The sequence below is a fragment of the Papaver somniferum genome, unplaced genomic scaffold (assembly GCF_003573695.1).
Source record: "Papaver somniferum cultivar HN1 unplaced genomic scaffold, ASM357369v1 unplaced-scaffold_118, whole genome shotgun sequence".
NCBI lineage: Eukaryota > Viridiplantae > Streptophyta > Magnoliopsida > Ranunculales > Papaveraceae > Papaver > Papaver somniferum.
The window spans coordinates 11,249,169-11,265,528 of NW_020620825.1; the positions used below are offsets into that span (position 1 = coordinate 11,249,169).

The 16,360-nt window shown below is 34.2% G+C and overlaps 2 protein-coding genes and 1 long non-coding RNA gene across 4 annotated transcripts; 1 reads left to right on the top strand and 2 right to left on the bottom strand.

The window, feature by feature from the left end:
• Positions 1-315: 315 nt before the first annotated feature.
• LOC113330496 (zinc finger BED domain-containing protein RICESLEEPER 3-like) lies at positions 316-2,527 on the bottom strand. Its single transcript, XM_026577300.1, has 4 exons — positions 2,475-2,527; positions 1,900-2,247; positions 852-1,074; positions 316-378 (listed from the first exon to the last, which is right to left on the bottom strand). Exons 2-4 carry the CDS (start codon positions 2,097-2,099, stop codon positions 316-318), a joined length of 486 nt encoding a protein of 161 aa, XP_026433085.1. The 5' UTR covers positions 2,100-2,247; positions 2,475-2,527.
• A 3,674-nt stretch (positions 2,528-6,201) lies between these two features.
• On the top strand, positions 6,202-6,819 carry LOC113330596 (ferredoxin--NADP reductase, leaf-type isozyme, chloroplastic-like). The gene is made up of 2 exons (XM_026577407.1): positions 6,202-6,452; positions 6,546-6,819. Exons 1-2 carry the CDS (start codon positions 6,230-6,232, stop codon positions 6,611-6,613), a joined length of 291 nt encoding a protein of 96 aa, XP_026433192.1. The 5' UTR covers positions 6,202-6,229; the 3' UTR covers positions 6,614-6,819.
• A 105-nt stretch (positions 6,820-6,924) lies between these two features.
• LOC113330597 lies at positions 6,925-10,070 on the bottom strand. Of its 2 annotated transcripts, XR_003350347.1 has the most exons (3): positions 9,647-10,047; positions 9,070-9,419; positions 6,925-8,239 (listed from the first exon to the last, which is right to left on the bottom strand). It is a non-coding gene; the product is annotated as an uncharacterized LOC113330597 (long non-coding RNA). The 2 variants fall into 2 exon arrangements; XR_003350346.1 differs by having other exon boundaries at positions 6,925-9,419; positions 9,647-10,070.
• Between the last annotated feature and the right edge of the window lie 6,290 nt (positions 10,071-16,360).

Here is a 16,360-nt window from a genome sequence, read left to right on the forward strand (position 1 = left end):
ACTTCCTATCTTTTGGCGAACACAAATTTACCCTTCTCGAGCCTTTTTTGTTATTTGTGGTTAAGTAGTACAAACGAATGGAAAGATTCCCATTACCAAAACCAAATGAGTACAAGACACTTATATACAATGACCAGATAACATGATATCAAGAAAAGGAAATAGGCCATTAGGACACAGCTAAGACATTATGGCAACTTTCAACTGACAGCTGCCATAACTGAATAACAAAAAATGACACCTGATGGATTCACAAACGCCTACTACTAGAGCTGTCAAAGGATAACCGATAAAATCCAACGGAATTCCAAAAAGTTAATCCGATTCCGTTACAATAAGCAACCGGATATCGGATTTTACTCCGATAAAATCCGCTATCTGACAAGAAACAAAAAAACTGAAAACAGAAGTATAGGATTCAGTTCTGGACTCTGGAGTGTAGAATTCAGTTCTAAAATGTCTTCTAACACATGCAAGCATGTTCTAAAATCCACACTACTTTATTCTCACTCTCACACATGAAAAGAAAGCACAAACAGATGCAAAAGAAATACAATGCCAGTTCCTGCTTGGCTGCTTGCATATTGCATCAACTTCGTTATGTAATTTCCATATCAACATTCAAATCAGAGTCAGAACTTAGAAGAAGAACAAATAAATTATGAAGAACTGAAGATAGAGCAAAAGAAAAGAAAAGTTACCTCTAGAAAAGAAGTCTGACAACCAATTACTTACACAAAGCAATGCTTAGACACATTCTGGAGCTAATGAAGTTCTACGTGTTGTAAGAACCCCTACCACTATCATTGGACGTGGATTATGATGCCACACTTGTCACTGGAACAACCAACACATCTCTTGATCTTAGACAGAGTTGGGTACTCAGGGGCATTTAGCTTCCACCAACTCAATATATCAAAGTTAAACTCATCTTTGGGTGAGCCTTTGTTAAGCAATGGTTCTTCTAAATACTTCTCCAACTCAGACTTCTGAACCTCAAATTCAATGTTTTGAATCATAAACTCATCATGCTCAAGGTCAGTTATACTTGAGTTGCCTACATCCATAATAGATCTAGAGACAGAGTTGGCAAAATAATCAGGAGTTGCAGTGGTGTTTTCAAATTCATACGCACTGAAAAATTGGAGTTCCATCTAGTATCCACATCAAACCGACAGACTTTCCAGACAACCTACATTGTGACAATGCTGTTGCAAACTTCTCTTTCCTAGCTTATGAAGACTTAACATATTTAACACACTCTAATTTCTTCTACAAACTCAACAACTACTTTCATGCCATATAATACAATTAAATGAAGTAGTGGTTGCTACACCTCATGTGGAACATTTTCCCATTAAAAACCACACAACTCTTACCATGTAGCCAACCAATCAGATTTCTCATCGTAACACCATTTGCAGGAGCACTGTCAGTAGTTAAAGCAAACAATTTCCTATCCATGTGCCATTCCAGAGTGCAAGTTTTGATAAATTCTATGAGAACATATCATATATGTGGTGATGGCTGGCACTATAATGGAAGCTAATGTTTTCTTATGCAACTTCCATTCATCATCTATATAGTGGCATGTTACACAGCAATAACCATCTTTAGCATGTTTAGCAGTCTACTATCAGTTTAAGACTACATTTAGAGTTCAAATTATCCAATTCTACTTGCAATTCTTCTTCTTTTCAGCATAAAACTTCATCAAATCATTATAGTTGTATTCCTAGACATTATCATAGCAACAGGGTTCAAAGACTTACAAAACTCTCTAAAAAAAAATGATCAACCATGTTAAGAGAGTAATCATGCTTAGCAATATTTTAACAACACATAACCTAGTAACTTCAGGATCATACTTCCAATTAGCTAATTTAGTTGCTTAGTTACCTGCTGTTTTCATTGCAGTAGAAATCTTCATCTGTCCTGGCTTCTTCTTTCTTGGGGCAGATCTTTAGATGAGCAGCCAAGCGGCTAGCTCCTTTTGCACTTGCTGCTTCAATTACATTTTTACAATGATGGCATGTACTTTTTATGACAACCTGCTTCACCCCAGTTTTTCCAAGAAGACATGGGATCATTGTTTCCATCTGGTTCTGGTAATTTCCTACTCACAGGAGTTGAAGCAATTGCTGAACACTAAACACTTTGTTCTTCTTGTAATTTTGATTGTGAGGAATTTGATTGAGTGTTTGACCTTGAGGTTCCAACTGATTGGAAGCTTTAAGAGACATTTTCCTACATTAAAAGTTCAAACAGTATTGAAATTTAGATTCACAGAAAACATTGAATTTGCATCAAAACTGAACAGTCTAAGACTTGAATCATAATATGAAGAGAAACCCCAATTTTCTAATCACACACATATCTTAAGAACTCAAAACTAAACCAAAAATTTTGCCCTAAAAAATTTGCCCTAATTTTCTAATCACGCATCTGAGTGTTCGATATAAACTGATTCATACCTGCTTTGTGTTAATGTATGAGGAGATGAAGGGTAGAAGAGCCCTAATTTGTTGTAATTCATTTTGTGTTGTTAATCAGTCGAAGAGTAGCAGAGAACAGGTAGAAAAGATACCAAAAAATAAAATAAAAAAATAATGATGTTTCTGTTAATCTTCTCGACAATGCTTCAACATAAATAAAAAATCTTCTCGACATCTAATACATGGGTGATGCAAACTTAGTGGTATATCCCTAGTATTATGGGATGTGGAACTGAACCACACGGATTGGGCCTCATCCGATTCGGTTATGCTAAGGACTGAAATTCGGTTAAGGATTCCAATTCCGACATCCGGTATATATATCGAATTAAATTTTATAGGATCTCGAATTCTCATAAATGAATCTCGGACTTCAAACTGGGATTGACAGCCCCACCTATTACCCTTCTCAAGCTGAAGTGGAGTAACCACTTTAAGCTTGTGTTGTAGAGATTCAAACAAGAAACATATAAGTCTTTGGTAAATATGTCAGCAGCTTGCTCCAGAGTAGAAATATAAACCATCTGCAATTGCTTTGACTAAACCATCCCCTATGAAAGTGAAAATATATTGTTAAGTGTTACATTGTGTTGTGCGAAATATGGGATTTGAGGCAGCAAGAGCAATAAAGCTCTTATTATCACAAGCACCTTGAGGTGGAAATAGTGCTTTTCTGACACTTTGCTTCCATTATTTATTTGTTTTTTTGTTAATAGTGATGTTCTTTTCATGTCTGGATTGTATTTAACCTTGTCCTCTGGATGTTATATAAACATATGCATGTCTTATGTGTAATTGAAAAGAGAACATTCTTTCGAATTGATGTTAGCTTGGTATTAGAGCATTAAATTCTTCCTCATCCATTAATGGAGTTACTTAAATTTCTTTAGTTTTAAAATGTAATTTCTCAATTTTTTTATAATCAATCTGTTAATTTTGCAATCAATTAGTTAATTCTTCTCTTTATTATAAAAAACAATCAATCTTATCAAGTACATCACTCAGATCATATTATATTCTGCTCTCCTAAGTTTATCTTTTATTCAATCAATCTTTTTCGATTCTTCTCAATTTATTTTAAATCATTTTTGTCTTCATGATTGAATCTAAGTTTTTCCTAAAGTTCCTTTAAATTAGTTGGTCAATATCATTCCAATCAAACTAAGACAACTATCTACATGGAAATCTCTTGTCCTTGATACCTTGAAGAAATACAGAGCTACTGGTCATACTACCGGTGATCGTATTTTTCGAGATGAGTTTACTAGTTGTCATAATGCAAATAAAAAGATTGTAACTCCTGCTTTCACTATTTGGCACGATGAAGATTCAACAATCATCTGGCCTAATTTTACGACGTCATAATATGTCATTCTTTATTTCACTTGAGCTACTTCTTATTCTTAATTATGGACAAACATTGAATCCAAGGTATGTGTTACTCTTGCTATTCAGTTAAGTACAAAATTCAGATCTATTAAATTAGGTTATGACTCTACCTTGATGCGCTTGCTGCTGATTCTATTATTAGTGACATAAAAACTTGTTGTTATTATCCGGTCTATCTGTTGATATACCTTTTTGTCAGTTCGATGCGTGTTAGAAATCCACTAATTACCTTTCTTGAACTTCACAACCTTCTTCACGATAAAGAGTTTGTCATTTTACCTAGATCTCACTATGTTATTGTTGATTCTGACAATGAGCAATATTATCAAACTATAGATCACTATCTTTTGCAGCTTCAAATTTTCGATCTCATAATCATGTTAGGGGAGGTGGTCATAGTCCCGACTACAAAGGCAGACAGAGACGACTTTTTAACCCTAATTTTAGTGGAGGATACTCGTATAACCCTAAATTATCCATGCTCACTTCAGTTTCACCTCCTTTATGATATCATTTGATGATAAAATTTCTTGTTGAATATACAGTTGTGTTCAGCATCTTGCTAGTGAATATATCAACATATTCGATGTTGCATATCAAGGTTGTCATCCTTCTCAGACTTACATGATATGTTAGCTGCTGTAAGTATTTTTGGGTAAGTCCTTGGTATGCTGATAATAGTGTCGGTCAATGCATTACTTCATAAACTCCACTTGAGGACTATACTACATATGATAGTTATGACTACATACAGACTGCTAATAGTGAAGGAATGTTTATCTTTGCAATCGATAATTCTTTCAGTTAACACCATATAATCACTTTACTCTTCAGAATATTCTTCATGTTCCTAATGTTTCATTTAATCTTCTATCTATTCATAAATTCACTAGCGATAATTAATGTACAATAATTTTTTTTCTATTAGTTAACTACACCGTGCATGATCTTTATAATGGGAAGATTCGGTTACAGGAAGCACATGTGAATCATTTATGTCATATTCATTTCAAGCCTGCTCATAAAGCTCTTCATACTATTGTTAGAGAACTTCTAGGTCGAACTCGCAAGTTTTGCTATCAAGCTTGTTTTCAATATTAGATGCACAACTATATCTTGGTTTCTAGTCTACTAAAGTCAAGCCTCGGACCAGGATTATAGTATGGTAGTTGAGTATCAGACATCACTGAATAACCCTCGAAGATTCAAGACTCAAGATCAAATGAAGACATTTATATAACTTAATCGATAAAGAAGTATGTGATGACTAAACCATCATATTTACTGACGGTATTACCATTATATATTTACGAGACTATTCGTATGACTTTAGTAGATTTAACATTGTAACAACAAGTTTCGACTCAAGCATGTCTTTTTAAATATCTCGAAATATGATTCAAGCAACGATTGTTCATGTATACTTCCCTTTAAGAGAAACCCAAGTTGTTAATTTTTTATCAGGAGATAACCATATTCATGATTTCATCAAAATCTAATTTTGAGGGTTTTTTTTTTTCATTTAAATGAGGAGTTTGATTGCTTCTTTAGGTTGTTTTAGGTGGAAATTAGGTATTTTGTTAGCTTGTTGTTCTGTTTTCATTGGTGTTGTTTGATTTTGTTTGTTCATATTCTACTGTCTGATTTTCTATGTTTGAGATTTCTGAAATTCTAGTCTTTCTCGTATGGGTTAGTTGTATCTGGCTTCCGTTGGCGTGTTATTCATGTGAATTGGGCTGAAAATCAAAGCTATTTGTTAGGGAATGTGATTAGTTCATTAGAAATTTAGTCCAAGTTCATGACCTTTTGGTATTGTGTGTTTGTTCATTTGGTTTACTTTACGAAATTGAAATTGGTAAACTTAGATTTGATACAAAGTTTGTTATTTTTCAATTAGGTAATGTGTTAGTTTCGTCTTCCAACTCATCCTAAAATTCTTGCATCTGTATCTGCCATTAGCATTTAAACAACAACGTTGTTCATCTGGAGGCAGCTTCTTCTTCTTCTTCTTCTTCTTCTTCTTATAATTTGAATAATAATTGTAATGTTTTTCACAAAATTTGGTCTTAGGAACACTAGCATCATCAGCAGCACCATGACTCATCCTAAAATTCTTGCATCTATATCCATTACCAGTTGTGTGACAACAATACTGTTCATCTGGAGGCAGCTTCATCTTATTTGAAGTGATCAAAGAAGGTTTTTCTATTAAAAAATCTGTAAAATCTACCTCTCCAGACAATTCCAGTTGTGTGACAACAATATCCATCAGAATTTATTAACAATATCCATCAATGTGATTGGGTTGATAACCAAATTCTATTTTTTTACAGGAATTTCAGAAGATGACAGAAAAGGCCCCAGAAAATTTCAGGCTCGACTATGCAGTGAGCAGAGAGCAAACAAATGAGAAGGGAGAGAAGATGTACATTCAGACTAGAATGGCACAGTATGCTGAGGAGCTATGGCAGTTACTCAAGAAAGATAACACCTTCATCTACATGTGCGGGCTGAAGGGAATGGAGAAGGGTATTGATGATATAATGGACTCGTTGGCCGCTAGAGATGGTAGGTAGCATTTGGTTTAAATATCAGACACCACAACTTTAAAAAAATAAAAATGTAACTAACTATTCAAACAACTGGCGTTTTGTTTTGCAGGTATTGTCTGGACCGACTTCAAAAAGTCATTGAAGAAGGCTGGGCAATGGAATGTTGAAGTGTATTGATTGAATATCCTAGCATCTCTTCACAAGAACCTCCTTGCAAGGATCCATACTTTGTATGTTTTATGTAGATAGGTAGTGTGTTTTTTTGTTGTTGTTGCATAATCCGTATTAAATTTCATAGAGTCAGAACTGAGATAACAATTCTACATGTTGCACGAATTCTCAACTTCTTTTCTTGATATTATATAGTATTTCTATTTTTTCACCGCCAAAGACTCATTGATACCGTCTGCTCTTTGAACAAGATTATCCAACTTTAAAAGCAAGCAAACTAAATTCATGTTGGACTTAAGATGATAATAAGACAGGACTTAAAGATGATAATAAGACAATTTGAATTATCTCAGCATCCATTAACAAGGTGAACTAATCTGCAATTTACACAATGTCCCCATGGTGATAACGCAATAACATCTTGGATAGTTTACTTACAGCTACTTATTGATGCGACAACCAAGTTGAAAAACCTTTATCGATCACTTGGCTTATCGAAGTTCAAGTTGTGTAGTACGTAGTACGTAGACTTCTGTATCGATTTATGCAAGTGGCACTTCCTATCTTTTGGCGAACACAAATTTACCCTTCTCGAGCCTTTTTTGTTATTTGTGGTTAAGTAGTACAAACGAATGGAAAGATTCCCATTACCAAAACCAAATGAGTACAAGACACTTATATACAATGACCAGATAACATGATATCAAGAAAAGGAAATAGGCCATTAGGACACAGCTAAGACATTATGGCAACTTTCAACTGACAGCTGCCATAACTGAATAACAAAAAATGACACCTGATGGATTCACAAACGCCTACTACTAGAGCTGTCAAAGGATAACCGATAAAATCCAACGGAATTCCAAAAAGTTAATCCGATTCCGTTACAATAAGCAACCGGATATCGGATTTTACTCCGATAAAATCCGCTATCTGACAAGAAACAAAAAAACTGAAAAACAGAAGTATAGGATTCAGTTCTGGACTCTGGAGTGTAGAATTCAGTTCTAAAATGTCTTCTAACACATGCAAGCATGTTCTAAAATCCACACTACTTTATTCTCACTCTCACACATGAAAAGAAAGCACAAACAGATGCAAAAGAAATACAATGCCAGTTCCTGCTTGGCTGCTTGCATATTGCATCAACTTCGTTATGTAATTTCCATATCAACATTCAAATCAGAGTCAGAACTTAGAAGAAGAACAAATAAATTATGAAGAACTGAAGATAGAGCAAAAGAAAAGAAAAGTTACCTCTAGAAAAGAAGTCTGACAACCAATTACTTACACAAAGCAATGCTTAGACACATTCTGGAGCTAATGAAGTTCTACGTGTTGTAAGAACCCCTACCACTATCATTGGACGTGGATTATGATGCCACACTTGTCACTGGAACAACCAACACATCTCTTGAAATCTTAGACAGAGTTGGGTACTCAGGGGCATTTAGCTTCCACCAACTCAATATATCAAAGTTAAACTCATCTTTGGGTGAGCCTTTGTTAAGCAATGGTTCTTCTAAATACTTCTCCAACTCAGACTTCTGAACCTCAAATTCAATGTTTTGAATCATAAACTCATCATGCTCAAGGTCAGTTATACTTGAGTTGCCTACATCCATAATAGATCTAGAGACAGAGTTGGCAAAATAATCAGGAGTTGCAGTGGTGTTTTCAAATTCATACGCACTGAAAAATTGGAGTTCCATCTAGTATCCACATCTAAACCGACAGACTTTCCAGACAACCTACATTGTGACAATGCTGTTGCAAACTTCTCTTTCCTAGCTTATGAAGACTTAACATATTTAACACACTCTAATTTCTTCTACAAACTCAACAACTACTTTCATGCCATATAATACAATTAAATGAAGTAGTGGTTGCTACACCTCATGTGGAACATTTTCCCATTAAAAACCACACAACTCTTACCATGTAGCCAACCAATCAGATTTCTCATCGTAACACCATTTGCAGGAGCACTGTCAGTAGTTAAAGCAAACAATTTCCTATCCATGTGCCATTCCAGAGTGCAAGTTTTGATAAATTCTATGAGAACATCTCATATATGTGGTGATGGCTGGCACTATAATGGAAGCTAATGTTTTCTTATGCAACTTCCATTCATCATCTATATAGTGGCATGTTACACAGCAATAACCATCTTTAGCATGTTTAGCAGTCTACATATCAGTTGTAAGACTACATTTAGAGTTCAAATTATCCAATTCTACTTGCAATTCTTCTTCTTTTCAGCATAAAACTTCATCAAATCATTATAGTTGTATTCCTAGACATTATCATAGCAACAGGGTTCAAAGACTTACAAAACTCTCTAAAATAAAAATGATCAACCATGTTAAGAGAGTAATCATGCTTAGCAATTATTTTAACAACACATAACCTAGTAACTTCAGGATCATACTTCCAATTAGCTAATTTAGTTGCTTAGTTACCTGCTGTTTTCATTGCAGTAGAAATCTTCATCTGTCCTGGCTCTCTTCTTTCTTGGGGCAGATCTTTAGATGAGCAGCCAAGCGGCTAGCTCCTTTTGCACTTGCTGCTTCAATTACATTTTTACAATGATGGCATGTACTTTTTATGACAACCTGCTTCACCCCAGTTTTTCCAAGAAGACATGGGATCATTGTTTCCATCTGGTTCTGGTAATTTCCTACTCACAGGAGTTGAAGCAATTGCTGAACACTAAACACTTTGTTCTTCTTGTAATTTTGATTGTGAGGAATTTGATTGAGTGTTTGACCTTGAGGTTCCAACTTGATTGGAAGCTTTAAGAGACATTTTCCTACATTAAAAGTTCAAACAGTATTGAAATTTAGATTCACAGAAAACATTGAATTTGCATCAAAACTGAACAGTCTAAGACTTGAATCATAATATGAAGAGAAACCCCAATTTTCTAATCACACACATATCTTAAGAACTCAAAACTAAACCAAAAATTTTGCCCTAAAAAATTTGCCCTAATTTTCTAATCACGCATCTGAGTGTTCGATATAAACTGATTCATACCTGCTTTGTGTTAATGTATGAGGAGATGAAGGGTAGAAGAGCCCTAATTTGTTTCACTAATATTTGTGTTAATCAGTCGAAGAGTAGCAGAGAACAGGTAGAAAAGATACCAAAAAATAAAATAAAAAAATAATGATGTTTCTGTTAATCTTCTCGACAATGCTTCAACATAAATAAAAAAATCTTCTCGACATCTAATACATGGGTGATGCAAACTTAGTGGTATATCCCTAGTATTATGGGATGTTGGAACTGAACCACACGGATTGGGCCTCATCCGATTCGGTTATGCTAAGGACTGAAATTCGGTTAAGGATTCCAATTCCGACATCCGGTATATATATCGAATTAAATTTTATAGGATCTCGAATTCTCATAAATGAATCTCGGACTTCAAACTGGGATTGACAGCCCCACCTATTACCCTTCTCAAGCTGAAGTGGAGTAACCACTTTAAGCTTGTGTTGTAGAGATTCAAAACAAGAAACATATAAGTCTTTGGTAAATATGTCAGCAGCTTGCTCCAGAGTAGAAATATAAACCATCTGCAATTGCTTTGACTAAACCATCCCCTATGAAAGTGAAAATATATTGTTAAGTGTTACATTGTGTTGTGCGAAATATGGGATTTGAGGCAGCAAGAGCAATAAAGCTCTTATTATCACAAGCACCTTGAGGTGGAAATAGTGCTTTTCTGACACTTTGCTTCCATTATTTATTTGTTTTTTTGTTAATAGTGATGTTCTTTTCATGTCTGGATTGTATTTAACCTTGTCCTCTGGATGTTATATAAACATATGCATGTCTTATGTGTAATTGAAAAGAGAACATTCTTTCGAATTGATGTTAGCTTGGTATTAGAGCATTAAATTCTTCCTCATCCATTAATGGAGTTACTTAAATTTCTTTAGTTTTAAAATGTAATTTCTCAATTTTTTTATAATCAATCTGTTAATTTTGCAATCAATTAGTTAATTCTTCTCTTTATTATAAAAAACAATCAATCTTATCAAGTACATCACTCAGATCATATTATATTCTGCTCTCCTAAGTTTATCTTTTATTCAATCAATCTTTTTCGATTCTTCTCAATTTATTTTAAATCATTTTTGTCTTCATGATTGAATCTAAGTTTATTCCTAAAGTTCCTTTAAATTAGTTGGTCAATATCATTCCAATCAAACTAAGACAACTATCTACATGGAAATCTCTTGTCCTTGATACGTTGAAGAAATACAGAGCTACTGGTCATACTACCGGTGATCGTATTTTTCGAGATGAGTTTACTAGTTGTCATAATGCAAATAAAAAGATTGTAACTCCTGCTTTCACTATTTGGCACGATGAAGATTCAACAATCATCTGGCCTAATTTTACGACGTCATAATATGTCATTCTTTATTTCACTTGAGCTACTTCTTATTCTTAATTATGGACAAACATTGAATCCAAGGTATGTGTTACTCTTGCTATTCAGTTAAGTACAAAATTCAGATCTATTAAATTAGGTTATGACTCTACCTTGATGCGCTTGCTGCTGATTCTATTATTAGTGACATAAAAACTTGTTGTTATTATCCGGTCTATCTGTTGATATACCTTTTTGTCAGTTCGATGCGTGTTAGAAATCCACTAATTACCTTTCTTGAACTTCACAACCTTCTTCACGATAAAGAGTTTGTCATTTTACCTAGATCTCACTATGTTATTGTTGATTCTGACAATGAGCAATATTATCAAACTATAGATCACTATCTTTTGCAGCTTCAAATTTTCGATCTCATAATCATGTTAGGGGAGGTGGTCATAGTCCCGACTACAAAGGCAGACAGAGACGACTTTTTAACCCTAATTTTAGTGGAGGATACTCGTATAACCCTAAATTATCCATGCTCACTTCAGTTTCACCTCCTTTATGATATCATTTGATGATAAAATTTCTTGTTGAATATACAGTTGTGTTCAGCATCTTGCTAGTGAATATATCAACATATTCGATGTTGCATATCAAGGTTGTCATCCTTCTCAGACTTACATGATATGTTAGCTGCTGTAAGTATTTTTGGGTAAGTCCTTGGTATGCTGATAATAGTGTCGGTCAATGCATTACTTCATAAACTCCACTTGAGGACTATACTACATATGATAGTTATGACTACATACAGACTGCTAATAGTGAAGGAATGTTTATCTTTGCAATCGATAATTCTTTCAGTTAACACCATATAATCACTTTACTCTTCAGAATATTCTTCATGTTCCTAATGTTTCATTTAATCTTCTATCTATTCATAAATTCACTAGCGATAATTAATGTACAATAATTTTTTTTCTATTAGTTAACTACACCGTGCATGATCTTTATAATGGGAAGATTCGGTTACAGGAAGCACATGTGAATCATTTATGTCATATTCATTTCAAGCCTGCTCATAAAGCTCTTCATACTATTGTTAGAGAACTTCTAGGTCGAACTCGCAAGTTTTTCTATCAAGCTTGTTTTCAATATTAGATGCACAACTATATCTTGGTTTCTAGTCTACTAAAGTCAAGCCTCGGACCAGGATTATAGTATGGTAGTTGAGTATCAGACATCACTGAATAACCCTCGAAGATTCAAGACTCAAGATCAAATGAAGACATTTATATAACTTAATCGATAAAGAAGTATGTGATGACTAAACCATCATATTTACTGACGGTATTACCATTATATATTTACGAGACTATTCGTATGACTTTAGTAGATTTAACATTGTAAGAACAAGTTTCGACTCAAGCATGTCTTTTTAAATATCTCGAAATATGATTCAAGCAACGATTGTTCATGTATACTTAACAATCTTAGTTAAGAACAATTTATTGTTCAAGAACCATTTTATTTCAAGTTGATCATTTGGAAATCTACTGAGCAATGATATTTCACATCTATGGTGATTGGGAATGTTTCAAATCATGAAAGAGAGTTTTTCAAAACTACTGGGTAGGTACGCATACCTAGTACACGTACCCTAGACATAGTGATTGTGGAAGAGATAACATAAAACTCTCCATACATATTGCTCAAGGATCTTTAATCATATCTACTTTCTATTATATTGTGTTTTGTCCATACTAGTTGCAGAACGAAAAAAGTTAGTGGTGTACTTGGTACCCTCTCCTTTTCAACTATCTCCATTTTTCTTGACATTTGGTATTAGTTACTGGCACATCCCTTAGATATTAAAAGAAGTGTGTAGTTCTTTTTGTTTCTTTTGGCTTATGTAACAAAAACACATTTATTTTGTCTGTGTTGCCGATTAGGAAAATATTATAAACTACCATTTGTTTATCATCCAGTTGTAGTTTTAAGCCTTTAGAGTTTTTGCACATGTACTTATGGATTCGCTTTTTGTGCTTTCGAACAGTGGATTTTTGTATTATGTGAATATAATAATTGTTTTTCAAAGTTTAGTTGGATATTTTCTTTATCTTGCAAGTCTGATTTCAGAACTGATTTATTTAACTTCAAGTCTCAAATTGAGAATACGCTTTCTCATGAAATTTTTATTATTAGAATGGATGGTGGAACAAAGCATATTAATTCAAAACTTTTTGCTTTTGATTTTCTTCATCAAATCAAATATGATACTAATTGTCTACACAATCACAACGGTAAAATTGAAGATAAACATAAGTATATTCTTGACATTGACAGAACCTTTATAATTCATAAAATGTTTTCAGAGTCATTTTGGTTTGATGCTTTTATTACAGCTAAATTCATCATTAATAGACTACTTGCCAAATCATTTGGTTTCATTTTTTCTTATTAAAAATTATTTCACAAGTTGTGTGACTTCTCTCTACTTAGATGTTTTCAGATGTGATTGGTGTCCATGGCTAAGGCCTTTGCATCTAGCATACTTGCTCCTAGAAGTGCAGATTGTGTTTTCTTAGGCAATAATACAAAGCAAAAAGGTTATAGATGCTTGGAACCAAATCCGACTGTTTTCAATCAGGTTTAGTTTTCTTATGTCACTCTGATGAACCAACGTGCTCATGTATCTGGACATATTATTTATGTTTCCTTTCGTTCAGAAAATTAGACCGATTTTTCCTGACTCTATTTTACGTATAGTTTCATCTGTTCAACCAGATTCTTCTATTACCTATATTTATTTTGATTCTATTATTCTATTATATCATGCTATTATTGTTAATGAACAAAATATGCAGACTTGAGATAAGTCAGGCATTTCCTAAAACATATTTTGCTACCAAACATCAACTTCCTAAATCTTGTTTGAGTTCAATCTGTTAGAGCATTGCCTAGTCAAACTTATAAGTTTTGGTATGTCAAGCTTGTTATCAAATTTAATTGATTAAATTATATCTTTATTATAGTCTAATAAAGTCAATCTTGTTTTAGGATTAGAGCATGGTAGTTGAGTATTTGAAATCACTGAATATCCTTGAAGAATGAAGACTTAAGGATAATGAAGACATTAATAAGGACTTTGGTGTGATTTTCAATTGAGTTGTAGTTATAGGTTCGTTGAGACTTGTGAAAGCAAAAGATTTTAGACTTATAAAACTTAAAAATAGAAAATTTATTGCAAAATTGATTTCAAGATATTAAAAGTAACCAAAACACTAGATTCCACTATTACACATGAATGAACGATACCAAACATGTTTCAAAACTCTAACTATCCTTTAAGTCCTTTATTTCTTAATTCACACATAATCAAACATATTCCCAACTATTAATTGTATTCCCTAAGAATAGACTATCAATCAATTAAACAAAGTATAATCTATCAAATTGAATCACAAGTAATTAAGAAAATTATGTGAACATTTAGAACTCTGCAAAAGCGGTGATTGAATGAATTATAAATTGTAAATTAGAGAAAATAAAATTGTTACCAATCATTCATGCATAGATAGCTTCATCCATTGCCTTGGTTGCGCGAGAATTAGCTCATCATCATGGAAACACGCTCAAAATTCATTTTTATTGCTCAAAGGGTGTTTACAAAGATGAAATGGTAGAAACAATGATAAAACCGGGTTTGTAACAGTTTTATTTATTACAAACTGAAAAGAACGATAGAACAGTATTGTCGCTGATTCTGTAGCTCTACGACCCACGCCTGTGTGTCGTTTCCACTATTGAAAAACGACTGTCTTGGATGGCATGTTCTTCGTGTTCTTCAGATGAGCAGCAGCAGAAAAATATTTCTGGTGGTTCTGATTATCACTTTTGTCTTCTCCAAAACGCTCCCAAACTCTACGTCACCTCACTGAGATGCCAGAACACGCTTTATATACACAACTGCTTCAAAATATCTCGTAATAACTCCTCCAAATTCTCCCAGTAAAGAAAATATTATTCACGGGAATATTTCATTTTTATTTCTTTTCACGCTGTCGATTGTGTTGAAACTTTCCAAACTCAAAGATTGAACGTGCTAGATGATCTCCTACATTCTGAATACACACGCCAATTCCCAAAAGCAAACAGATAACACGGTGAAGAGAAAAAGAAGCCCGTGAAAAACCCTATTTCTCTGTTTTCTTCTAACCAATCACCCGGCCAAATATGTACGATTTTAAGGCCCATACCAGGCTTGTTTCATACAATATAGTGATCCCAAACAAACTCAGTCATTGAGTCCACCTCAAACACGTCAAAGTTTCGATTGGAAATTCTGCCAAAAGAATACAATGCTTTCCCGCCAAAATTTGTTTCAAACGAAGGTGAATATGGAGTGCCTATATCCTGTTCTGGGGTGCGAATAACCATGAGTGCTGAGAATGAATTTGGGCTGTAGGCCGCCATGGGTGCTCCTTAGCCAAATCTGGGGTCCGCTTAGCAAATATCCTCCGGGGGTGCCTTCAACAGTTTTTCGAGCCGAATTTTCCAACAAAGTTTGTTTCCCAAAAATACCTACAAACACATAAAACACCATAATAAGTACGAAATCGAGTACCAACAATACAGAACATTGAGGACAAATTAGACACAAAAATGTGTCTATAAAATACCCCCAAACTTATTATTTGCTAGTCCTCGAGCAAAACTAATCTAGAAAATAAAATGACTACACTTAGCGCGTGCAGCAAGCCGTTAAACCGCTAGGTGGCCCTAGCGGCGGAGTGTTGTCTCCGAAGGATTTACCAGAGGTGTACCCACAAAACCTTTACTCCAGACCCTAGCTATCTACGCAGAACCTTGGAAGGCACTAAAGAATCTCCTTGGTTGGCATACAATCATTGACTATAAGAGAAAGTACCCTGATGCGAAATTCCAATTGTTGTACACGAGTCTGCACTCAGCATACTAAAATTCATATATAAGTGACAGATCTCTACTCAGATAGTTTCTGGACATCATAACCGGAGTCAACCAATCACATGAAAAGATCAAAAAGATGGATAAAGAGAAAAAAAATATATGTTTAAAGTGAACGGTGTTTCCCATATCTGTCTGAAGGCCTATTCCAAGATGAACCTATCCTAATGGACTGAGATATCGGTCTGACTAATATCAACACAACTGGCATATACAAGGGGACCAGTGGTCGATAACTTAACTCTAGGTCAACATAACTGGAATATACAAGGGTACCAGTGGTAGACTTTATTTGAATTTATTCCGGTTGGTCTGATGGTCTGGTCTCAATTCTCTTTTTTTTTTGTTTTTTTTTGTATCTCAATCACCCTATT

Excerpts from the sequence above, each read along its gene's own strand:
- LOC113330596 (XM_026577407.1), top strand. The coding sequence starts at position 6,230 with ATGACAGAAAAGGCCCCAGAAAATTTCAGGCTCGACTATGCAGTGAGC. Across the intron at positions 6,453-6,545 it reads CTCGTTGGCCGCTAGAGATG|GTATTGTCTGGACCGACTTC; the intron begins GTAGGTAGCATT and ends TTTGTTTTGCAG.
- LOC113330496 (XM_026577300.1), bottom strand. The coding sequence starts at position 2,099 with ATGGAAACAATGATCCCATGTCTTCTTGGAAAAACTGGGGTGAAGCAG. Across the intron at positions 1,075-1,899 it reads TACTGCAATGAAAACAGCAG|ATCTATTATGGATGTAGGCA; the intron begins GTAACTAAGCAA and ends CTCTGTCTCTAG. Across the intron at positions 379-851 it reads TGTCTAAGATCAAGAGATGT|ATAGCGGATTTTATCGGAGT; the intron begins GTTGGTTGTTCC and ends GTTTCTTGTCAG.